General features: G+C 41.9%; 1 protein-coding gene across 2 annotated transcripts in view; it reads right to left on the bottom strand.

Moving 5' to 3' along the window:
* Positions 1 to 26904, bottom strand: part of PDS5B (PDS5 cohesin associated factor B) — a 259724-nt gene that overhangs the window by 30249 nt on the left and 202571 nt on the right. For both annotated transcript variants that reach the window (XM_084617358.1, XM_084617359.1), the window contains exons 24-30: positions 23281 to 23417; positions 14907 to 15030; positions 11030 to 11234; positions 3692 to 3806; positions 2867 to 2999; positions 1466 to 1585; positions 1080 to 1142 (exon numbers count right to left, since the gene is read on the bottom strand). In XM_084617358.1, the coding sequence (XP_084473484.1) occupies positions 1080 to 1142; positions 1466 to 1585; positions 2867 to 2999; positions 3692 to 3806; positions 11030 to 11234; positions 14907 to 15030; positions 23281 to 23417 (897 nt within the window). The remainder of the gene's footprint in view (positions 1 to 1079; positions 1143 to 1465; positions 1586 to 2866; positions 3000 to 3691; positions 3807 to 11029; positions 11235 to 14906; positions 15031 to 23280; positions 23418 to 26904) is intronic.

Below are 26904 nucleotides of genomic sequence, written 5' to 3'. Positions count from 1 at the left end.
CGCCAGGGGCTCCAGCAGCAGTTTAAATTGCTGGGCACCAGGGCAGCTGTGCTTTGCCCCCCGCACCGTCCCATCAGCGGCCCTAGGGTCCCTACCGCAGACTGCGTACAGGCCCATACTGATGGCCACTTCTTACCAGTATGCCGTACCGGCCCACTTTCACCTCTGCCATTCCTGACCATTGTATAAGGCCAGAAGAGACCACTGTGATCATCTACTCTGACCTCCTGCATAACACAGGACATAAAATGTCCCTGAATTAATTCCTGTTTGGACTAGGGCATATCTTTTAGGGAAAAAAAAGATCCCATCTTGATTTAAAAATGCCAGTGATGGAGAATCCACTACAACGCTTTGTAAATTATTCCAATGGCTAATTACCATCACTTAAAAATTTGCACCTTTTTCCAGTGGGAATTTGACTAGCTTCAATTTTCTGCCACTGAATCCTGTTATACTTTGCCTGCTAGACTGAAAAGCCCATTATCAAATTTTTGTTTCCCACGTAGATATTTCTAGACTGTGATCAAGTTATCCTTGAACCTTCTCTTTGTTAAACTACATTGAGATTTCCAAGTCCATCACTATAAAACATGTTTTCTAACCCTTTAGTCATTCTCTGAACCCTCTCCAGTTTATCAGCATCCTTCTGATGGAGACCAGCAATGGATATAGTATTCCAGTTGCACCAGTAACAAATACGGAAATAATATAACCTGCTTACTCCAACTTGAGATTCCCTGTATATTTTCTTAACATTGTTGCCATTATTTCTAGTTCATATTTCATACAGTTTTAGTCTACTATAAATTTTTTTAGAAATATAACATTGTTCAAAAAAACTCAACATTTTACAAGTTTGCTAAACTTTGTATTAACAGGAGACAACCACCTTACTGTTGCGTGTTTCTCTTCCCCCCAGCTTCTGTCCCTGTTTTGTGGGATTTGTTTTTGTTTTTTTAAAGTGTTTAAGCCCTTTGGGGCAGAGGCCATGCCTTCTTTTGTGCCTGTGCAATGGTTAGCCTATTGGGAGAGTTCAGTTGAAAAAACAGACAGGTAATCATAAAAAAAACCCACACCTTTCCAGGAGTGAAAAAAGATTTCATTTCCGGAGGGAGATAATTTTTGGTGTTACTGAAATTCTGCAAGCAAGGGAATAAAGAAGAAAAGAAAGGTTAATCAATAAACAAATTACAAAAATAGGTTTATGAGGTGGTACAGGCAATTTTTTTTTTAAACCTGACTTTTTTCAAACCATCTATGTTTTTTAAACGCTAAATCTGAACATTTAAGATAACACATGTGCATTGACTTGAGACATTATTGGGATCATAAGTAAAAAGAGACTATGTAAATTACAAGAGCTCTATTTTAACAACACAGATGAAAGCAACCTGTCTTTTTAAATTGTTAGCACAATTTAATTTGAAAAAAAAAAAAATCCAACCCAAACCCCAAATGATACCTTGTCAGGTTGTGTGAAATATCGAGCTGGAAGTACGGGGTCTTTAGGGGATTCCAAACTGTATGTTGTACTCTTTGACATAATGATATTCATTGCTACATCACAAACTGTGTAGAGTTTCTGTTACAAAATAAAAATGAGTTATTTTTTTAAACAGACTTGGCATTGCCCTTAATTTTGACAGTAACAAGTTGCTCTGATGTGTCACTTTAGAGGCATACTGGAACTTATTCAAAATCCAAAGGATTTCTTTGCTACCTGAGTGATCAAACAATGTGGTCAAACAGAGCTGGTTCTTGTGGTCTCGCTACATTAGAAAACTGTACATTTCAAGATTAAAACAGTACAGTTAAATGTAATTTCTGAAAATATTCAATCTGTCTACACTAATTAGTCTGGCTTCTGTAAACCATCCACTTAACAGCACACTGTTGATGCACCCATGCACTATAGTAACCTGGGTGGATTTTTCATGAGATCAGCAAGAGATACTTCCTTGCCACCAAGATGTGTTTCAGCCAAATTCCAAGTTTCCATTTCGAAGCATGAGGCCCTAGAGCTCTTCAGAGAAATGATGGAAGGAAAAAATGCTTAACCCTGTTCTCGGAAAGGGTTGAATTATTTCCACTGGAACTTTAAAAAAACTTTTAGCCTGCAACCCATATCAAGCATGGGAAATTTATAAGCAACTAAAACAGGGGTTTTTTAGCTGTATTCGCAAAAAGAAAAGGAGTACTTGTGGCACCTTAGAGACTAACCAATTTATTTGAGCATAAGCTTTCGTGAGCTACAGCTCACTTCATCGGATCTTGGTTAGTCTCTAAGGTGCCACAAGTACTCCTTTTCTTTTTTCAGAATCTGAATATATCACGTAATTTACATAAAAACATGAAGAGATCCAAATATCTGACACGTTTGTGTTATTAATGCAAGTTAGAGAAATTTGCTTTGTGCATATTTTTAAAATAAATGTTCAAGAAACTGCTTACTGGTAATTACACTGCAATTTTTGAACACTGTTGCAAAGTAGAAAATATATATAGAACTTAAACCTATAGAACTCAAACCTAACTTGCCAGAACTTAAATTTATAAACCAGTAAAGATGTTACGCATATTTAAAGAAAATGGTTTACTGAAACTAATTTTTAAAAGAAAGATAATAGGTTCCTGACAATTTCAACTTGCTTCTGAAGAATATAGGCATCTATTTAAGCCAAGTATGTAACAGGACACCTAAGCTAAAGTAAGTCCATAGCTTTGATTCTAGTGTACAGAACACCTAATGCCTTCTATATATAATTCTATTCAGAAATATACATATTTTAAAATAGGCGTAAAAAATTCCTCAGTTTCAAGATATTGGAATAAATAAGCAACTTCCACTAAAGGTAAAACATACTTCATTCATTTTTGGATCATCTGGTCCTTGAGCATCTTTTGTCTGCTTAATGTTTTCCACCATTTTTCTGATAAACGCATGACTATTATTTTCATTTTTAGCCATCAATATTTCCAATATGAACCATAGGCACCTAAGGGGAAAAATGGTTTTCCTTGTTAAGTACAATAAGAAAAACTGTCAAAGAAACCTTGAAAAGATCTGGTTTAAGAATACAGTTTACTTTAACATAAATTCATCCACTGATCAGTTTGGCTTTTGGGAATGAATTCATCTTCAAGTTTTCTAAAGATACTGGGAAGGAATAACCAAATGCAAGAGCAGGAAAAATGCATTACTCACATGGAACAGTTCCCAAATGCCTGACACCATTGAGTTAAACAGACAATATGAGCTAGGAATATTTAGTACTTTTATACTAATTTAAGAAAATAATTACTCTTCATAATTATGTACTGGACAATTTATCATGGTATCTGTAACTTAAACTATCATGGAATTATCTCAAAGTGACAAGTTAGATCTTAGGCCATGTCTACACTTACAAGCTTACAGCAGCATAGCTGTACCGATACAGCTGTGCCACTGTAAAATTGCTGTGCAGCCGTGTTATGCTGATGGGAGACTGTAGCTATGTCGGCAGGAGAGCATCTCCCACCAACATAGCACTGTGCAGCCAAAAGCTTATGCTGCAAAATTCATGTCACTCAGGGGGGTTGTTTTTTCCACATCCATAAGCAACAAAAGATTTGCTGGCATAAGTGTTAGCACAGAAATGGCCTTAGAAATCCTCAGAAAAAATAGTATCAAAGGAAAGTGTCTTACTCTTTAATGTCCTTAAGTTGTTCAATATCCTGGACTTTCACATAATCTGGGTCATGTGCCAGAAGGTGGATAGTATATGGAACAACATATTCTGGTAGAAGTGACAATAGTTTTTCTGAAAGTGTAGAACAGAATTAAAAAAAAAAAAGGAAAACAGTTGAGACAGAAATCTGTATATTAGTTCAAGATTTTTTTTTTGCCTTCACATAAAAATCAAAGAGCACTATATAAAGTCAATCAGCATTAATATATAGACTAGTGCTGGTTTGGTGGACATAAAGAACAGTTATTTGCCCTACAGTAACTGTGGTTCTTTGTGATATTGTTGTCCGTATGGACCTTACCATAAGTACACTTGCGCCTCAAGCTCACAAGAACTGATTTTTTGACTAACAATGTCTATCAAGGCCTCACATGTGCCTTGTGAATCCCTTGTTCTCCTGTATGAGGGCATAAAGGGCAGGACAGCCGTGACCCTCCCTAAGTTCTCTTAGACTTCAAACCCCATGTTACTGAGGACTCTGAAAATCAGGGACAGAGGGGCAAACTTTAGTATCCATAATAACTACATCTCGAGAAACCAGTTATTGTAAGGTAATTAACTGTTCTGTCTTCTTCCAGTATGTCTTGGTGTGGATTCCAGCATAAGTGACTGGTATGCAGTAACCTCCCTGGATGGTGGGAATGAGGAGTTTCAGCTGTATCAGTCAAATGGTGATTGCATACTGCTCTCCTGAACAGGTGTCTGACCTGGCTGCCATGTCAAGGGCATAATGTTGAACAAAAGTAAGCAGGTTGCTTCACGTACTGCTACCTTGCCGATCTCAGAAAGTGCCATATTTCTGATATAGGTGAATGATTCCACCAGGGCACAGGTGGCATGTGTTTTGATGTTCAGTGGGAAAGGCTTAACAGCCCAATTGATAGCAGGTGGAAATATACTGCGTGAGAGTCTGAGTTAGCTTGGCCTGATATGGCTATAAAGAGGCAGAGGGAGAACCTGAAAGGTTTAGTCCTGTTAAAGTAATAATGAAAGGCTCTGGAGAGATCCAAACTATGCAGCTTCTTCTCTCTCGGTGTTGAGTGTGGATTGGGAAGGAGACTGGCAAGGTGATGGATTGGTTCAGGAAGAATTCTGAGACCATTTCCGGGATGAACTTGGAATGTGGTCTCATCATCACTTTGTTCCTATGGAAGGCTGTTTAAGGTGCCAGCTGCAATGGCTTGGAGTTCGCTGACTCTCCGTGCCTAGGTAATGGCCACGAGAAAGACATCCTGATAGCTAAGAGGGCATGTTGAACATTTCAACAGCAGCTCAAAGGCAGGCTCTATAAGTTTTAAAAGGATGATGCTAAGGTCCCACATGAGAATTGGGTCTCTGACTGGAGGACAAGTATGAAGAAGGCTCTTAAGGAATTTCGATACCAGAGGATATGAACTGGAGTGTGACATGCTGATATTGTGCCAAGGTGAACCTTAAGGGATTTAAATGCTAGCCCAGTTTGTTTCAGAAGTAGTATATAATCCAAGATTCAAGTATGTCTTTGTGGTGCAAGGTCTCTTACTTCGCACAAGAATATCCTGAACTTGTAGAGCACAATCTTTTACAATAGTGTTGTCAATCAGTCAACATCCAAGCCATCAAATGCAATGACTGCAGGTGCAGCATCTGACTGAAGTTCTGGGATATTATGTCTAGGTAAGCCAGGTGACATATGGGAGGCTGCTTGGACATCTAGAACAGGTCCAACAACCAAAACCACCTGTGCTATCATATCAGTATGGGGCTATCATGATGATCAAGGTCTTGTCATTTAATTTTTAGATATTATTCACGGGCTGGGGTGGGGTGAAATCAGGGGAACTGGAAGTGAAGCATACAGGAGGCCCTAAGACCACAAAAAAAAAAAAAAAATTAAAGCATCTAGCAGGAAGCCAGGGCTCTCACCTTCTTTAGGGCAGAGATTTGGACACTTGATGTTGTCCACTGTGGCAAACAAGTCTGTGGAGGGAGGTCCCCCCTGCAGAATATGGGGTCTAGGATAGAATTTCCGCAGTGACCACTCATGGCTGGTTGCCACATTTCTATTCAGGAAATCTACTGTTGACCCCTGACAGGTGTAGACTCAGTGGGATCATGTCCCAGAACTTGAAAGCTTCCTCACAAAAAGAAGATGACTGAGCATCTCCTGGTTAGTTATGTAGTGCCTAACCAATGTGGTTCATCAAAATCTGAACCGTGGAGTTGCACAGAATGGGCAAGATACTATATGCTATAAAAGAATCTGATTACCCTCAGATCCAAGACGTCCATGTGTAGTTTCAAATCATCTTGAGACTACGTGCCTTGCATCTGAAGGTGGTTCTCAGTTGGCTCTGCAGCATCCATGAGAAGAGTTACTGTTGGGGAGAGGGACAGAAGGTGTCACCCTTTCCTCAAAGCAAGCTCTCACAGGACTTGAGCTAGAATTATGATCATCCTATTCATGTGATGTGTGAAAGGGGAGTACATGGACCTCAGCCACCGTTATAAGTGTTGAAGGTAAAATCTGGCAAGTGGTGGCATGTACTTGTACGCTGATTTAGGGCTTTAAGAGTCCCAGACACACACAGTCATAGTCTTGCCTGTAGGTCATATACTGGTGGACTGAAGAGATTGGAACCTGTCGTCTGGCAGTTAGGCTTTTTCAGATCTAGAGTTGATCAAAGTTCCTATAAAATCTTATCAGTGATGGTGTGAGAGATTATTTCTCACAGTTCACAAGGATTCCCAGTTGAGATAAAAGTGATGGGACACAATCTGAAGCTATTTAAATCACCAGCTCAGACCTGTCCCTGATCAGTCAGTTGTCTGGATACAGGCATACATGGATCTTCCATTTCCTTAAATGTACTACCACAATCACCAGTGAAAACTCTCAGTGGAGAGTCTGAAGGGCAGAACCTTGTACTGTAATGGTTGGGCCCCACCATGAATCTTAGGTACTTCCTGTGAGCTGAGTGGAAGCTATGTAAACATACATATAAGAACGGCCATTCAGTAGAACCTCAGTTATGAACACCAGAGTTATGAACTGGCCAGTCATCCACACACCTAATTTGGAACTGGAAGTACATAATCAGTCAGCAGCAGAGATTAAAAAAAAAGAAGCAAATACACTACAGTACTGTGTTAAATGTAAACTATAAAAAAAGAGGGAAAGCAGCACTTTTCTTCTGCATAGTAAAGTTTCTACGCTGTATAAAGTTAATATTCAGTTGTAAACTTTTGAAGGAACCATGTTTTGTTCAGACTTACGAACAACCTCCATTCCTGAGGTGTTCATAACTCTGAGGTTCTACTGTACTGGGTCAGACTAAAGGTCCATCTAGCCCAGTATCCTCTCTTTCAACAGTGGCCAATGCCAGAGCTTCAGAGGGAATGAACAGAACAGGTAATCATCAAGTGATCCATGCCCCGTCGTCCATTTCCAGTTTCTGGCAACAAGAGGCTAAGGACACCATCCCGACCCACCCTGGCTAATAGCCATTGATGGATCTATTCTCTATGAATTTATCTAGTTCTTTTTTGAATCCTGTTGTAGTCTTGGCCTTCATGTCTTCTGGCAAAGTGTTCTACAGGTTGACTGTGCACTGTGTGAAGGAATACTTCCTCTTGTTTGTTTTAAACCTGCTGTCTATTAATTTCATGTGGGGATTCCTAGGTCTTGTGTTATGAGAAGGAGTAAACAACACTTTCTTATTTACTTTCTCCACACCAATCATGATTTTATAGATCTCTATCATATCTTGCCTAAGTCATGTCTTTTCCAAGCTGAAAAGTCTCAGTCTTATTAATCCCTCCTCATATGGAAGCTATTCCATACCCCTAATCATTTCTGTTGTTTTTTTTCCATATCTTTTCCAATTTTAATATATCTTTTTTGAGATGGGGTGACCACACCTGCATGCAGTATTTAAGATGTGTGCGTACATTGATTTATATAGAGGCAATACCATACTTTGTCTTATTATCGATCACTTTCCTAATGATTCCCAACATTCTGTTAGCTTGTTTGATTGCTAATGCATACTGAATGGATATTTTCAGAAAACTATCCATAATGACTCCAAGATCTCTTTCATAAGTGGTAACAGCTAATTTAGACCCCATCATTTCATATGTATAGTTGGGATTATGTTTTCCAATATGCATTACTTTGCATTATCAAAATTGAATTTCATCTGCTCTTTTGTTGCCCAGTCACCCAGTTTTGTGAAATCCCTTTGTAATTCTTTGCAGTCTGCTTTGGACTTAACTATCTTGAATAGCTTTTTATTATCTGTGAATTTTGCTACCTCACCTCTTACCCCTTTTTCGAGATCATTTATGAATATGTTGGAGTACTGGTCTCAGTAAAGATCCCTGGGGAACACCACCATTTACCTCTCTCAATTCTGAAAACTGACCATTTATTCCTACCCTTTGTTTCCTATCTTTTAACCAGTTACTGATCCATGAGAGGACCTTCTCTCCTATCCCATGACAGCTTACTTTGCTCAAGAGTCTTTGGTGAGGGACCTTGTTAAAGACTTTCTGAAAATCTATATCCACCAGATCACCTTTGTCCACATGTTTGTTGAATTCTTAGTGGTGGAGATTGATGCCTGTGCAGGCAAGGCCATTACTCCCAACAAGGCCATGACATGCTGTATGCGTACAGATGACCCCAAGCGGTTGGCTGGACCAACAGCAGGCTTGGTGGGCCAGCGGTGGCTGAGGACTGCAGGTCTCTCAATGGCACTGACTGAACACCTGAGAGGGGAAGGGTCTCTGGTTGATGACATGGAGAATAATGTCTGCCCCGGTGAAGGCTCGGAAGAGTAGAATTCCTCTAGGGATGGCATCAATGTACAACGCACTAACTCTGTACTAGTGCTGACTGTCATCTTGGTGCCAACAATGGACCTGGGTTTGCACGAGTTTGATGCCCCCAGGCTGGCATCAATGCAAAGGTCACTGCGGTAGAGTCTGTTGCACTGCAGTCTGTTCCTTCACACCATCCCTCGATGCTGTGTGAGGCTTGGACGATTTTACTCTGAAGGTTTTGCTATGTCTGTTCCCACACAGGAGCTCATTGAGTTCCTTCTTGAGCTTCTGCCTTTGTGCTCAGACTGTCCGATTTCAGCCCTTGACTTTAAGACCTGAGATGTTACTACCAGGTTCAGTGTCAAAAGCTGAGGTCAGTTTTGATATTGGTGCTGGGACTTTCCTTGGTGCCTCATCTTCATCGTAGTCTTAAGTGCCTAGAAGCTCATTGGATAATAAGTAATAGTCAACATGGATTTGAAAAGAATAAATCATGCCAAGCCAACCTTATTTTCTTCTTTCACATGGTTACTGACCCATTGGACGGCGGAAAGCAGTAGACGTGATATATCTTATGTTATCTTGATTTTGTAAGGTTTTTGACACAGTCCCACATGACATTCTTATAAATAAAATAGGGAAATGTGGTCTCGATGAAATAACTATTGTAGAAGAGAGCACTGGGCCTGGTGCAAGACCTGAGGCCTGAACTCGAGACTGTGAACCAAAGTCAGGCCACGTATTAAAGTAGTGCCCTTGCCAAGCTCATGTATCAGACAGTGAATCTGTAAGCATCAGAGTCTCTTGCAGAGGGATTAGTCCATCGTAGGATGGACAATGTTTCAATCCCACAGGTTTCAAATCCACCATTTAAAAAGCCCTGCTATAGGGGGGCCAGATCAAACAAATTTTCATCCAGACAGTTGGTTATCAGTTCATGGCAGTCAAAACAGGATCTCAAAAATGATTCTCAGGATTTGAAGAAGATTTCAAAGAAGTTTAGCTTCATTTCAGAACCAGCAGATTGGACATTCACTAGGTTTCATCTCGCTGCCCTGGGAGAGAAGAGGTAACTGAGGGATGGTGGCGGCAGTTCTGCTTTTATGTTCTTGTACAGAAGCATGAGGTGGTACAGGGTGCTTATTGACTTAGAGTGGTGTGTGGTGGAGATATGGGCCCAACAAAGGCTGTTTGGTTGACCTTGATATTGATTTACATACTTGTACATTTTAAAAAATTATAATCTTGCCTTTGACTTTTCTAATTTCTTAATGGATTAGCTTTCATTAACCACACACTTATTTTAACATTTTCCTCTGACATTACCGATACATTTTTCATGGCCTTAAATATACTGGTCCTAGAATTTCTTTAGATTTCAAAAGTTACGTTTTTAAATCATTCCAAGAATTGCTGTGGTGCAGGAATCCATTTATTCCTAATCCCCACCCTGAAGTCTTAAGAACTCAAAGAACATAATCTGAAACCCTTTGCCCAATGTAGAGATTACAATACCGACATAGAATCACAGCGGACTCACATTTTTCATGACCACTATATATAATAAATTATTAATTCACCCCATTTTCCTAAAATTAGTCAAATATACCAGTCGTCACTGAAACACACAGAATGAAATCGATTTAGCCAATCCTAGGCCATGCCAAAAACATTTGGCTTGTCACAGGACAAGCGAAGAATCAAAGGGAAACTTTTTTTTATAAAAGTTTTATTTATTTTAAACAAATTAACATTATCCAAGTTGCCTTAAAATTTCGAAAAAAGGTTATTAGGGCCATTTTCATGCGCATTTATTTAATTCTGGTGAAATTAGGCATATGGGCCAAAACTGAAATTATAATGGAAAATTAGCTACAACCTTAATTAGTGTCTCTCCATAATGATTCATAAAACATATCAAGGACTAAACTGCAATGGTGTATGGGAGAAGGACTAGTGCCTGTAATTCCCTTTGTGCTGGAGACTACAATTGTAGGACACACAGGATTAGAGGGGAGGCTCTGGAATACACCAGCACAAGGGCCAGACAAAATCTGACACCATGTGCTTTTAAACCATTAATCTTGTTTCCTGTTAACTAATGAACTAAAATCTAAACTAAACAACTAAAATGAACACTTTGTTCATAATGCTGTCATACGTAACAATACCTCTGCATTATCCCTTGAATTTTAATTTACAGTCTAACTTTGAGCCAAATACCGATACAACTCTCAATAAAAAGTTGTAATACTTCATTTTGTAACAGTATACTCTACTTTAACAACTTCTGTTATGTAAAATTAGTTGTAAGATGTGTATAACCTTTCATTAGCTGAGGTATTTCTTAAATTAAATTTATTATTTTATTTATTGAAATATTATGCAAAAATAAATCAGTATTTTTACAGTCTAGTCAAAAGTCTGCATACAAGCTAGCATACTTGTATTTACATTTGCTGAGAATTACTTCTATTTTTTTTTCTTACCACTCACTGCTGCATGCTGCTTCAGATACTCTCTTCTCACATTTATGTTTTTCACAAGGCACTGCCTAGCATGTGCTCTTCTTTCCTTCACCGGGTCTTTTGCACACAATGCACAAATGGCCATATATTCCAGCGGGAGCCGTAGTCTGGAAAGGCCTTTGTGGAGTTTCTGAGCAAATATTTGTCTAACTTGGTAACACTCATCCTGTAAAAAATATACAAAAAACTGAGAATTTTTACATATAATAGAGACTTTTAGAAGTTACACACAAAAATGAATGGTATGTATGAAAAAAATCAATCTGTCCCCTTGCAGCCATAAAATTCTTCCTATTCTATAGAAAAGGAAGATCTCTTCTCCTCCCCCAACCAGGAACTCACTTGGATTCAACTGAATGTATCCTGAAGGATAGAAAATCCCCTATAGAACAAGAAGAATGTTAAAGTGTAGGTTTAGGTCCAACCTTGAAGCCTTTTTAAGGTTCACCTGAGAAGCATGTGCCTAACTTTAAGCACATGAGTATTCCCTCCCATTGACTGCAAAGGGACTGCTCACAAATTTAAATTTAAGCATGTTTAAGTACCTTGCTGAATCAGGGCCTAAAATAAGGAGTTCCTCTGAAGTAATAAAGCCTTTATTGATAGTTAAAACAAACAAAAAAAAACATGTGGAAATGTAAAGTGGCAAAATCAAAACAGATTTTCAGGCCACTGAAAAGGACCTGACAAACTCCATCTCCCTGCCTAACTTCAGCTTTCTACATCTCCTGCTTAATCAAGAGATGGCCAACAAAAGTTTACAAATATTTTTACAATGGCAAAAGATATCCTCCCCTTTAGTCTTGGTTCCTGAAAAGTAGCTATACAATAACCTAGTTTCAATCACTAGAACTATAACATGAACATTCATACATTATCTATTAAACAGTGCAAAATTAATTCAGCAATGGACAACAAACGGTGCATAATTAGTGCACTAAACACAGAGAGCACAAAATGTTATAACAAGATACAGTTTCAAAAATATACCACAACCAGCACAGGAGCGCTGTGACTGTCTGAAGTACTGCTAGGTGAAAGACCATAGATCAGAAAGTAGATCATAACAAGAGGGGGGAAAAATAATCTTTCCACTTTTAGAATATTGCCTGAAAATTAATCTATGAAGCACCATTAGGCTGTGGCTTTGTCAGTTGGCATCCTCACCTGTGACCAGAATCAACTGATTCCAGTAAGCAAAGGATGAGAATTAAAGAGGGATGGGTCTGAATGTCTAACATTAAGAAATGAGCTCCGATACCAAAGGGTTACTCGAAACATATATGTGTACAAAAGTCTGAACTGGAATATATGGAATTGACACCTAGGTATAGCTTTTTATTCCATCTAGGTGATATAGATTGCTGTTCCATTGAGCATCAGTAGCAGTGCCTTGGAATGTGACTTGGTTAACAAGTTTGCAGAATGATTCTATGCACAGGGGAAGATGCATAGCAGGCACAGACGTGGGAATGTGAGAAAAATAAAGGTGACATGAAGGCTGGAACCAGTGAGAGAGTGGAAGTGGTGAGGAAAGAATGCAGAAGGCCTATCGCAGGGGTGGGCAAACTTTTTGGCCTGAGGGCCACATCTGGGAATAGAAATTGTATGGCATACCATGAATGCTCACAAAATTGGGGTTGAGGGCTCTGGGGTAAGGAGAGAGTGAGGGCTCTTTTGGGGATGCGGGCTCTGGGGTAAGGCCAGAAAAGAGGAGTTCAGGGTGCGGGAGGGGGCTCCAGGCTGGGGCGGGGTGCAGGCTCTGGGGTGGGGCTGGGGAGTTTGGGGCGTAGGAAGGTGCTGCAGTCTGGGACCGAGGGATGTGGAGGGGCATCGGGGCTGTGGAAAAGGGTGGGGACGCTCAGGGGTGCAGGCTCCGGGCAGCGCTTACCTCAAGTGGCTCCCAGAAACAGCAACCATGACCCGCTTCCGGCTCCTACGTGAAGCCAAGGCCAGGCGGCTCTGCACACTGCCCCATCCGCAGGTGCTGCCCCTGCGGCTCCCATTGGCCGCAGTTCCCAGCCAATGGGAGCTGCGGGGGTGGTGCTTTGGGCGGGGGCAGCATGCAGTGGGGAGCTCCCTGTCTGCCCCTACACATTGGAGCAGGGCCATGCCACTGCTCCCAGGAGCCATGTGGAGCGGCCCCCAACCCTGCTCCCCGGCTGGAGCGCTGACTGGGGCCATGCCACAGCATATCTAACCAAAAAGGTCGGCCAAATCCCTTTCCTGAACAAGGTTTATAGCAATGAAGATCATGTATTCTTGTTTTATACACAACTTGGTTTTTTGTTCTATTTTTTAAAAATTAATATATTAAACTTTCATTAGGTCCTTAGTTGTGTATTTTCTGTTTGTTGTCATTCCAATTAGTGCCATTGCTACTTTCCTTTTAGTGCTTTAGTAGATTTTAAATATTAACTCTGTGCTAAGGACTCAAACATATATCTCAACTGCAGGCCCATCTGCTGTGCAGTCTGTCATACCTCTCTCAGTCTCTCTCATATATATTATCTTGGATGGCATGCCACTCTCTCAGGCTCAGTATAGCCAAAACCAAGTGATATGGTTGTTTTTGACTCTCTTCTTTTCCCTGTGGCCTGGTATGTAACCAAAGCCTGTCACTTTGTCCTCTACACATTTTAAAGTCCTCAAGACAGTGTTGAAAACAGGACACTGGACTTGATGCACCAGGATGGCTTATCTCATGTTTCCCCCTTCCTTCCAGTGCCAGTAGCCAAAATTTGTCCATGTCTTAATCATCTTCCTCCTTGACTAAAGTTCCTCCAGTCTTCTAGATACTCATTGTCCCCAATCTATCAAAAACCCTGGTTGTTGGTTTGATCCTCATTTCATTGTGTATCACCTCCTTTTCCTTGCTTTTAAAATCCTACATCATTCACCACCTACCTCCCAATAGGTCAGGGGTGGGCAAACTGTGGCCCCTTGGGCCAGATCTGGCCCACCAGCCATTTTAATCCAGCCCTCGAGCTCCCACTGGGGAGTGGGGTCTAGGGCTTGCCCTGATCCAGAGCTCCAGCCAGAGAGCAGGGTTGGGTGCCGCTCATGCAGCTCCTGGAATGCCATATTATGTCCAATTCAGACTTTAAACTCCTGGAGGCAGAGAGCTGTACACTTTAACTGTGAAGAGCCATGAACATATACAGCACTGAATAAATACTAAAAAACTAAAAGCAGGGGAGGTAGAGTTGAGAAATCATACTCTCTAGCCCGAGACTGAACGTCTACACTGCAATTAAACAGCCCCGTAGCCCGAATCAGCTGACACAGGCCAGCAGCAGTTGTTTAATTGCAATGTAGACATACCCTTAAGATCTGCAGGATGAGAGCTTTTTCCTGCAGACCACAAAACAAGTCAATATCACGAACTGAACTTTGCATGGCTCATAAGAACCAAAGATCTCTCTAAAAATCACCATACCCCAGAGTATCTCTCTTACATTACTACTTCAGCATTAAAATAAATTTGTTATCTAGCTGAAGTATGGCAAATAGATACTAGAAAAATCTTTTAGTTGCAATGAATATCAATTTTGTAATGCTCGTTCCACTGCTCTTACTATTAGACCACATTCCTTTATTACTTTTAGTTCCTAGTAATATTCATCATTTCAACATAATAAAAAACCCTGAATTTTCAGGATCATAAGAAACAAATTTAAAATTGAGAACAAGTTAGAATTGCAATCTGAATATTGAGAATGACTCTTCAAATTAATATTCTTAGTGATCTGAAGCCTTAGATTATTACCATACATATTAGCTGATTCAGACAGGCACACATACACTCCTCTCTCTTCCCTCCACCCCATTTCCTTACATTAACGGCTAATGCACACAGCTGGTATTGTTCTAATGTGATGATTTCATGGTAACAAGGTTCCTGTGCCAGCTTCACAACAGCACTAGCAGCAGCCAGCCTCAGACGAGACATATCGGGTTTACTGAAAAACAAGCACAGAGGTAGATGGGTTAAATTAGTGCAAAATTATTTAATTATCTGTGTCATGGAATCACATCCCTCAAGTTTGAAACAATTTTTCTCCATCATGCTGAAGAATGGCTCAGGTGGAACAGGGAGGAATTTGCATGGCCTTTGCTTTCTGTATGCAAAATAATTATGTAAGTAACTGAAAAGTAAAATTAGAACCTTGTAAATTAATACTTCTCATGGAATCTCTACCCACCTAGAAGTTTACATAGTACCTCTGCTAACCTTGTGTTATTTGCTGTATGAAAGGAATTAGTTTCCAGATTCAGGACAGCATAATCACAGCCTACTTAGGGTACACCTATACACTTTGGCACATTTTCCCCAAGGGAATTAATGTCCTTTCTGATTTCCTCAAAGAGTTTCACATGAGGAAATGGTTACAGTTTGCCTTATCATAATGCCTATGTATTAACGGATGTAGGACAATATGCATCATGTCCTCGTATATATACACTAGGGCTAATGAAATCTCAGTAGAAGGGCTAAAACATTCCTTCTCCTATAAAGCTAGATAAAGGGATCTGGTGAGTCAAACCAATTATCTCTCAATATTTTAGGAGTACCAGTAATTGGTTTACATGCTCCTCTAACTAGGCATTTGCTATTTTCCAAATATGGTTGGATCTTTGGTACATTGGGTGATGCTGTATTGACAAAGAGATCATAATAGTATCAAATAGTTTCCTCATCTTATCTTTGCAAATTGGTATTGACCCAATCTATATAAACTTAATCAGCAGTGCACAGAAGCCAGAATAAGATCAGGGCCCAACTGTGTTAGAGATTATACAAACACATGATAAGAGACAGTCCCAGCCCTTAAGAGTTCACAATCTGAATTAAAACAAGCCACAAGTGGTTGTAATAAGCAAATGAATTAAGAATGTGTGGTGGGGGGGGGGGATAGGGGAAAGGGCCATGAGGATGAGGCTAACAGCAATCACACATGGGGTATTATACAGGAGAAGGCACTGTAAACAGAAATATGAGGATTTAAGAAAGGGGCTCTGATATAAGCCATATATTTGAAACTGCAGCAAAGTGAGACCAAATGGGTAGATAAGTTGTGGAACTGGAGTACTCAGTCTTAATTTTGTGAAGTTCTCTGTTGTACATAATCTAAAGACATGTCTTGAAAGCACTTGTAAAAATCAATGGCTTATAAACTTCAATGTGAACTGACATTTTCTCTCATTCCACAGACTAATATTTAAGTATGTCAAAAAGAAATCCTCTTCTGAATGCACAGCGTGTAAATGCAAGTTGTCTAACCCTCTCAACTTCTTCCAAGTCACATGGAGCTAAAGGATTCCTCTGAACAAAACAAACTCTTTCGCAATATTGGGTATCAAGCTGGAGCCCGGAGGCAGCATTATGCCTGAATCTATAAAGCAATAGCAGCCACCGAATGAATGATATATTTTTCTTTCATCCAACTGTTGGTTTTCCCCTGCTAGTTTCACTTTTCTGTAGGCCTTCATTCTAGATCAATGTAGATGGCATGGCCTTCAATATTCTTATTTCCAACATGCAGTTTTATGAGAGGTAGCTTTTGGGACCTACTGCCAGTCAGATCTCCAGCCCCACTGAATTACTCTTCAAATAGATTCTTGCCCTAGTATCAGTATTCTTAATGGCTATTTGCAGCAGCTGGTGTCCTGTGGTACTGCAATATCCTAGTGCTCTTTTCACAAATACTTAAGCAATACTGTATTTTTACATTTCATGCTTTCTTTAGATCAAAATAAAAACAGCGTGGTGTGGCAGCTTTAACTTAAATTGTTTTAGTTTAGCCTATTTCAATTTAGTCTCAAGCTTTTCCAAAGAAATATTTAAATTTAAAAGGATATTATCATCAAGGTGAATAAGCCAAAAATGTCATCTGTACACGTGCTAACATTGTATGCATAAAGGAGTATAGTTGCTATGTAGAAGATTTACCAGGAAGCTAAAAAAAATAAAGCACTGCAGCCAACTATCCAAAGAAACTATCTCTGAGAGAAATATCTTAGCAGTTGCAGTCTACCAAGTTTCTTCAGCCAACTGCCCCATGGTTTAAATGGGAGATGGTTAGTGCCAAAGTGTTTTCCATGTGGTGCTCTGACTGGAACCCAGTTCATACCTACATATGACCAAGTCTGGACTTCGCTACTTTCAGAGCATGCTGCAAGGCCCATTTTCCCTATTCTGTCTGTAAAGAAGTGGGGCTGTATAGGTGTATAAGTGAGAAGAGGGGGGATAGAAATCTTATTTATGGTGGATGGGAGGTTCTCTTTCCAAGATAGGGACATTCTTGAGGAAGGTGACTGAGGAGGAAACCGACTTCAGTCGCGGAGTGTATGCATATTCTGGATGGATACTGTGAACCTGATAGCCGTGTCTGATACAGTTCAAGACCCATCTGGAGAGCCGCTGGGCTGATATGACTGTGCCTTTAGACCTATTTGCAATAGAAAGAATGAACCTAGGAGATTTCCTAAAAGCCTTTGTCCTGTCCAGGTCCAGGTAGAAGGCCACAGCTCTCTTAACATCTAGCATGTGAAATATGGCCTCTCTGTTATTGTGGTGAGGCTTAACATAAAATGTCGGGACGTGAATAGGTTGATTTATGTGAAAAGATGACGTCACTTTGGACATGACCTTTGGGTGTGGCCTGAGAGTAACCTTTTTGTGAAAGAAGACTAATAGGGGAGTGCGCCCACAAGCATCGTTATCTCCCCTATTCTCCTTGCCGAGGTGAGGGCAACTAGAAATGCGGTCTTCATTGACCGGTTTGTGAGCGAACAGGTGGCCATAAGTTCAAAGACCAGTCCAGTCAGGCTCTTTAAAACTAAGTTCAGGTCCCATGTTGAGATGGGATATATGGGTTGGGGAAAGAGGTTTGCTATACCCTTCAGGATCCTCTTTGTATGAGGTGTGAGAAAACTGAGTATCCCTCTGTTTGTTGATGGAAAGTCACTAGGGACGCCAGGGTTACTTTGAGTGAACTGAGAGAGAGCCCTGACTTATTGAGAGTCCGTATATAGTCGTAACATAGCAGGGAGAGTAACAGATGCCAGGGTAATTTGCCTGGAATTGCACCTAACTTGAAACCTGGTCCACTTTTCTAGGTAATTACGACAGGGAGCTGATTTCCTACTGTTTATTAACACTTCCTGTACATCCTAGAACAGGAGCTCTGTGTGTGTTGGAACCATGAAGGAGCCAGGCTTTGAGCTGGAGTATCCATAGGTTCAGATGGAGAGTGCGTACTTTGTTCTGCAACAAAAGGTAAGAATTGAGTTGAAGAGGGATTTGTGGACACACTGCCAGCTGTGATAGGTACGAATACCATGACTGTCTTGACCAGGTGGAAGCAAATCAGTATGTCGTTTGCTTTTTCTCTTTTTATTTTTAAAAGGACCTTCAAGAGCAGAGGGAACGGGCGAAGCCGTATAGAAAGCCCTCATCCCATGGAAGAAGGAGAGCATCCCCTAACAAGTGCTGTCCAAAGCCTGTCCTGGAGCAGTAACATGGGCATTTCTTGTTCAGGAAAGTGTCAAAGAAATCTATCATCAGTGTCCCTCATTGACAGAATATGCTGTGAAATACAGTTGGGCTCATTTCCCACTCGTGGTCATGTGAGAACTTGCAACTGAGACAGTCTGCTGTTGTGTTCTCCACTCCCGGTAGATACGCCGCTGATATTACAAAATTGTGGGAAATGCACCAGTTCCATGGTTTTAGTGCTTTTGCGCAGAGGGCGGATGATCTGGCATCCCACTGGATGATTTATGCAGTACATGCATGCAATGTTGTCTGTCATGACTTTCATGTGTGTACCTCTGATCAGTGGAAGAAAGCAAGCACAAGCATTCCTGACCGCTCTGAGTTCAAGGGGGTTGATATGGAGAGTTGCCTCCACGGGTGACCATTTGTTGTGAATCATGAGGTTGTTGAGATGGGCAGTCTATGAGGGATATATCCATAGTGAGAAGTGTCAGGGGAAAGGGGGAACGGTGTAAACGGGAGGCCTGTGCAAATGTCTGCCAGGTCTTTCCACCAATCCAGGAAGTGTTTGACCCTAGAAGGCATAGAGAGAGGTGTGTTTAAACAGTCTTTGTTTGGCTTGAAAACCGAGGTGAACCACATCTACAGGCACCTCATGTGAAGTCTGGCATGAGATATTACGAACATGCCAGCCGCCATGTGCCCCAGAAACTGGAGGCAATGTCTGGTCGATGTTTGAGAGCTGGTTTGCATTGTTCCTAAAAGCATTGTCAGGCTGTGAAATCTGTGCTGTGGAAGGAGCGCCCTTGCTTGCAGTGAATAGAGATGGGCCCCTACAAATTCCAAGCATTGTATTGAAGTTAGGGACGATTTTTGGACGTTGATTTGTAGACCCAGTTTCATAAATAGGTTCATAGTTCCATAGGTGGCCCGTAGAGCTTTTTCAAAGGAGCAGGCCCTGAAGAGACAGTTGTCTAAGTATGGGTAGATGATGATCCTGAGTATGTAGGTGGGACAGCATTACGGAGAGGACCTTGGAGAATACTGTGAGAGCCAATGAGAGGCCAAAAGGGAGTACTCTGAACTTGTAATGGTCCTGACCCGGAGTAAATGGGAGGAATCATCTGTGGGACAGCAGGACTGATATGTGGAAATACGTGCCCTGGAGAGTGAGGACGAGAACCAATCTCCCATTCCAAAGACGGAACAGGGATGCTACTTATGCGACCACATTGAATTTTTGAGCCTTGATGTATTTATTCAATGCTTCGAGGTCCCGTATGGGTCTCCCACCTCCCCTTTTCCTGGGGATCAGAAAATATTGAGAGTAAAACCCTTTTCCCCAGAGATGAAGTGGTTCTATGGCTCCTAGACAGAGGAGGTGATCTGTCTCCTGTTGTAACAGTCTCTTTTGAGAAGGGTCCCTGAAGAGGGACAGGGAAGGGAGGTTGGGGGAAAGGAAAGAGGTGAAGTGGACCAAATACCCATGGGAGATCATTTCCAAAACCCATCTGCTGGATGTTGTGTGTTCCCAGTAGGGGAAGAACAGAGTAATGCAGCATCCAAAGGGATGCGAGGGGTTGGAAAGTGGCAGCTGTTGTTGAAGGGAGTGATCTCCTGGTGTCTTGACCAAGGCATCAAAACTGATGTTTTGAGGTGGAAGATTGCGATGCTGAGGATTGAGGGCCTGATGGTTTGCACCTCTGAAACTTGGAGCTTTTTCTCTATGGTTCGTAATAGTGTTGTGGTGGGAACTGTGGTGTACACAGTTTGTGATTAAGGGGAGGTCTTAGACAGTCATCTGAACCTCCTTCAGGAAACCTGAAATATGCAACCACAAAGCTCATCACATCACGACTGTTGATGTGGCTGATACAGCAGTCCGTCCCATCTGAAGTGCTGTCTGGAGCATTGTTTTGGCCACCGACTACCCCTCGTTGATAATGGCTTGGAATTGTTCTCATTGTGACTTCACTAGATTATCAATAAAGGCATTGAATTTGGCATGGTTCATATGGTCATATCTTGCTGCTAGGGCCTGGTAGTTTGCAATTATGAATTGCAAAGTAGCAGAAGAGTAGGCCTGCCTCCCAAATAAGTCAAGGTGCTTTCAATCCCAATCGTAAGAGGTGGATTTGGAATGACGTTAACGGCCACAGAAGTTCACTCCGTTAATCATAATGGAATTAGGCAGAGGGTGGGAGAAAAGAAATTCCATATCCTGGGGGTGTACGTGCGTGTGTACACACATAGTACTTTTTATCAGCCCTTTTACATGTCTGTGTGGCCAATGCTGACATTTGCCATATGAGCTAGTTGCATCCAAAAGGGCCTTGCTGATAGGGAGGGCTATCCTCGAGGAGGAGGATGTATGTAAAATATCTAGCAGCTTATGGTGACTGTGTTACCGCCTCTACTGGTATTTGCCACCCTCTTCACAAGGTCTTGGAAGAGCTTAAAATTGTCTGCCACAGATAACGAAGGGGGCATAAACATCTTTTCTGGAGGGGAGGAAGAGATGTTAGAATGTGGTGTAACATCCTCCTCAAGTCCCACTTCCTGCTCCTCCAGGATCTCCTCAGGAGGTGCTGAGGCTCTAGATGTGGTGGTTGTGGTAGAATGCCTCAGAGTCTCTCAGTACGTTACACCAGACACCCGCGAAGGCATGATGCCTAGAGGCCACCCGTGGATCCCAGCAGGGCCACTGGGAAAGGCATGGGAGGCTGAGCCCATGGATGGTCATGGTAGCAAGAAGTAGAAGAAGAGATGAAAGAGAACCTCCTCCTGGTCACTGTCCAAATCTCCACTGAAAAGTGGTGGAGCTGACATGGAAACTGGAGGTGCACAGCTCGGTGCTGGTGGTAAGCCTTCGGCCCGAGATTTGCTCAGTACCAGGGCTGTGGTACCAAGTAGAGGAGACTCTGGTGCCTCAGGTACCATAAGGTTCTTAGAGAATCTAAACTCCTGTGGTGCCACAGTAATATCTACCATCAGTGGTTGTTGGTGTTGAGTTGCTGGTGCCACAGGGACTGGAGACCTTGGCCGCAGCAAGTGGTCTGATGATGGCTGCCTTGCAGTTGCCTGTGCCGCGGGCTTCTGTAGCAGAGCCGTCTGCCCAGAGGTGGTACAGTCTACGTCCCTGTCCCTGACCAGCAGTACCGCTGCTTTGGTGCCTGGGCCCACAGGGTCCTCAGGCTTACCAAAGGTGTCTATTGCAGAGGTCCCACCCAATCTGTGAGTACTGTGTTTACACGCTTTTGATACCCAGGAGACTGAATATGCTGGGTGGCAGCTGGGCTCCCAGCAGGGAGCTCACTGCTGAGTGAGAGCCCGGGTTGCAGCTTGGCTCCCAGCAGGGAGCTCAGTGCTGAGTGAGAGCCCAGGCTCTCAGCCCTCAACATTGTCCCTGTTAAGTCGATGCAAGCGCTCCTGGTGAAGGCACAGACAGAAGGAGGGTAGTGGGGACATGGAAAACCACAGTAATTACGGAAGTGGCTGTTTGTCGACTTAAGTCTACTTAAATTTGTAGTGTAGGCATGCCCTAAGAAAAAAATAAAAGCACTAAAAACCAGATAACACCACATTTCTGAATAAGTAAAGTATCTGTGAACGGACTGCTAATCACTCCATCTCTAGCCAGGGGTGGCTGAAAAGGAACTGAGTGAGATTCTCCCCTCAAGGCAGAGCACGAGGACATGAGCGTGCATGTGGGGGCCGAATGGACACTGCTACAAAGATTTCCGATCAGAGGCGCAGGAACGCACATATGCCTAAAGTAGAGCATGCAGGAATGCTACTCGAAGAAGAATTACTACTACTTAATTCCTTCACGGACCGACTTCTATTTATGGGTCTTGTGATAGTATTTAAATTCAAGAGTATTATGATTATTTGCAAGTTATACTGAAATGGAATTCTCAGCTTGAGTGCAGTGACTATAAAGTTAATGCATAACTACAAAATGCTCTATTTTGCAATTCCCTACCCTCTGGATTGGTTTGGTGTTTGATTTGCATAATGATTGTACAGTCATTTGACTATATACCAAACATGGAAATCTCTTTATTCTGACTACTGTAATCCCTCTCTTCTCCCCATTAGTTTCTGTAAACTGAATTTTCAATGTTTGCCAAGAACAACGATGGTGAACTCGGCTCCTCACTTATACTTGAAGGAAGATTAAGAAGTTTGCACAAAAATAAACATTAGCAGTCAAAGCAAATGGGCTAACAGCCAGATGAAACAAATTGTTAAAAAGCTAATCTTCTTTACTTATTTCCCTCCTCCTCTTCATCCTTATCTCCCTTCCTAAAAGGCAGAGTGCCTTCAACTAGCCATAAAGTGCACCACAAGGTAAGATTTTTTTAAAAATTTTTTGTTTAAAGTCAGTTTAGAAGGAGAAAAAGGAGAAATTGTGCAATTTTTCCTTTCAGTATGAAAAGTAGTTCAGAGTGGAAGGATGAGAGAAAAAGTAGAGGAAAAAGCATAACTTTTTACTATGATTTTGCACTATATTTATAGTAACAAAATAACTTTGAAGTTCTCTGGAACTTCTTTTATCCGGGAATATAAAGTATAACATATATCGATACATCCTAAATGCCCTTAAATTCTTCTCCATACAATGCACATTGCCCCTTCTAAGTTACTGAAACTGTTGAGCAATTGTACTGTCCAAACAGATGGTTGCACTTAATTGCCGATGGCTTACCTAATTTTTCCCTGTTCTGTCAAGTCTCCATCACTGTGCAATATTGTTGTTAGCAATCTCAGAGTAGAGGTTCCTGATTTACTGTGGTTATTCTTCATTCCTAGCAACCATCGAACCATCATCTTCATGGCCTGGATCTGAAAGAAATGTTCACAAGTAATACGTTAATTGCACTCTGCAAACAAAATTTTGAAATAATCTCTATAGTAGCCTAATCATTTAGCAATATAATCTTCTCAAATGCTTTAGTTAGGTAGAGAACATATTCCTCACAAGCATGTGACACATGCATTCATCATCATTGCAACATGCATAGTTCCTAAAATTTCTGAAATGTAAATAAACCTTACTAGTTTTCACGAAATAAAGCAATTTTTCATTGAAAGGTACAATAACAAAATTATACATTTACTATTGTAAGTAAACATCTGCTACAGAACATGGCTAATCAAGCCTTCTACCACAAACATTCACATCCGCTGTCCTGTGACACCACATAATATTTATTTTGAAATACATGATAAAAATATTACTATTAAACTTTGGAACTCACAGGACAACCAATATAAATAATCCAATCATCATTTATTTTGTTTTTATGCATATGAAGAGCAGAATTAATATCTTATTTGTGCATAGAGATCTAAGATGTTGAGCAGATTCCCACACTGTTGTCCCTCTTGCTGCTCCTATGATGTCACTATAATTTTCCCTTTTCCTCCCTCACTACGTATTTAGCCCTCTGTTAAAATCACTTTTTTTTATACCTATCTGTGGGATTTTGTCACCTGCCCCCTTTGAACCTAGTTTAAAGCCCTCATCCCTAAGTTGGTGAGTCAGTGTGTGAAGATATTCTTCCCCTTCTTGGTCAGATGGACCCCACCTCTTCCCAGGAGTCGTTCTGTTCAGAACAGGACCCCATGGTCAAAGAAACCAAAGCCCTTCTGTAGGCAACATCTGTGCAGCCACACACTTATCTCCAGGATGCACGTGTCCCTGAATTGGCCCTTACCCTCAACCAGGAGGATGGACTGAACTGCCACTTTTGCTCCCAAATCCTTCACCCTCACTCCCAGAGCCCTGTAGTCCTGCTGATCTGCTGAGGGTCATACATGGCAGTATAATCAGCACCCATGTGGGTGAACAGCATGGGACAGCGATCAGAGGGACAGATGAATAAATACATAAATAAATTTGTTAGTCTCTAAGGTGCCACAAGTACTCCTTTTGCAGTTACAGACTAACACGGCTGCTACTCTGAAACCTGTCAAGATGAGCCTCAGCATCCTTTCTATAACATCTTCAATTTGGGCTCTAAGCAGACAGCACACCTCCTGGGATATCATGTCTACTGTCAGAGACCACAAGCAGCCAGCCTCCTCCCCACAGAGCAGCCAGTTCTCCTCTTTCCCCTGGTGCTCCTGTAGTCATCTGTAGCTCGCTAGCATACTCCATCTTGGATGTCTCCATGTGGATCCTGTCAATGAAGTCCTTATGCTCCTGTTATGTCTGCAGATGAGACATGTCCTCCTGCAGCTCTCTTACATGCTTTCTAAGGGGCTACACCAGTAGTTCTCAAACTTTTGTTCTGGTAACCCCTTTCACACAGCAAGCCTCTGAGTGCGACCCCGCCCTTATAAATTTAAAAAAACGTTTTTATACATTTATATCATTATAAATGCTGGATGCAAAGCGGGGTTTGGGGTGGAGGCTGACAGCTTGCAACCCCCCCCCCCCATGTAATAACCTCGCGACCCCCTTAGGGGTCCCAACCTCCAGTTTGAGAACCCCTGGGCTACACCAACAGATACCTCTCACTGAAATAAATTTAAATAAAGGGAGTGGAGTCTCTTGTCCTCACTACTATTGTGAGGTTTTTGGTAAAATACAGATAGGTGGACTGTTTGGTTCAAGTGAAAATTGGAAGAAACCTTGGGAATAAGCGTGGGATGTAATCTCAGGTAAACTGTCTCTGTGAAACACCATATAAGGTGGGGGAACTATGAGGGCCCCAAGCTCACCCACTCTCCTGGCCAACGTACTAACAGTTAGGAAGAATACCTTCACTGTTAAGTGTAAAAGGTAGCAGGAAGCCAAGGACTTGAATGGCAGGTTTATAAGTGCTGATAGCACAGAGTTCAGGTCCCACACAGGCCTGGGTTTTAATACCAACAGGAATGTTCTGATAATGCCTTTTAGAAACTTTATTGTTGTGGGGGGGGGGCTGAAAACTGGAAGATAAAAAGATATTAATAGCTGTTAAATATACCTGTAATGAACTAACAGATAGGCCTGATGAGTTCAAGGAGATACTCCAGGATAAGAGGAATCCTAGACTCCTCCCGAATCCTGCTGACACCACAAAGAGAACCCCCTCCACTTGGCAGTATAGCACCTTCTTGTAGATGATTTCCTGCTATTGAGAAAGATAGATTGGCCCTCCTCTGAGCAAGACTTCTCTAGCTCTGTTGCCCATCCAAAAAGCAGGCTATCAGATGGATGGATACAGGGTTGGGGTGGCTGGTGCTGCCTCCATTTTGCAACACCAAACCCAGAAATGGCTGTAGGTAAATGCAAGGGTGAGAGGCCATCCGCAAGATCATCATGAACCAGAACTGCCTCAGTCCCCATAGTGCTATTAGAATTACTGCTGCCTAGTCCTGCTTGATCTTCTGGAGGATGCAAAGGAGCAGGGGGGATAGGAGGGAAGGCATACATCAGTGGGTCTGACCACTACACTATGAAAACATCCCCTCTGGAATTGCATCCTGGGTGTCCCAAGTGCAGTAGGCCAGGTATTTCCTGTTTTTCTGGGTTGCAGAGAGATCCCAATATGGAAATCTGCACTGTCAAAAAATGTGCTGGATCACTGAAATGTGGGGCTCTCACTTGTGATCCTTGTGAAAATGCCTGCCGAGGCTGGCTGCTAGGGAGTTCATTTCTCCCAGTAACTGCACATCAGAGAGGGTGATCAGATGTTGGATGCACCAGTTCCAGATTTTGATACCTTGAACCCTGAGCTGAATGGTCATCCAGGTTCACTCCCTATCCCAGTAGTGGGGTATCCATCATAAGCATCTTCATGGGTGGGGCTAGAACAAAGGGAACGCCTACACAGACATTGGCATTTGTCTCCCAGCAAGTGAGTGATGTCAGAATGCTATGAGGAAGTGAGACCCATTTGTTCAGGGAGTCTGTGCTCAGAGCTACACATTCCTCAGTCATGCCTGGAGGCACCCATAGGTGAAGGGGGTAATATAGGTGCAAGAGGCCACGTGGGCTAGCATGACCAGACTGTCACTGGGGCTATGTCTAAGTTGAGAAATTAGATCTCATCATGAGGAATCTGTCCTGAGATAAGTATGCCGTGTATGCAGTCGAGTCCTGATTCATTCCAATACATTATATTACTCTTGTGGGGGTTAAAGTGGACTCTTCTTGATTTACCTGAAGTCCCAAGGAGTGACGCAGATCAAGTAAGGAGGTGACAGACTGGCTTGCTCATGGGACAGTCTTATCAGAAGGTACAGGCAGCAAAGTAGGGAAATATTAGGCTGCCCTGTAATTGCAAATAGGCTGCTTATCACAGCCATCACTTTTGTAAAGGCCCTCTGGGGTGTCAAG

The sequence above is a fragment of the Lepidochelys olivacea genome (assembly GCF_965140295.1).
Source record: "Lepidochelys olivacea isolate rLepOli2 genome assembly, chromosome: 1".
Classification (NCBI taxonomy): domain Eukaryota; kingdom Metazoa; phylum Chordata; order Testudines; family Cheloniidae; genus Lepidochelys; species Lepidochelys olivacea.
This window is presented reverse-complemented; position numbering and strand designations above follow the sequence as displayed.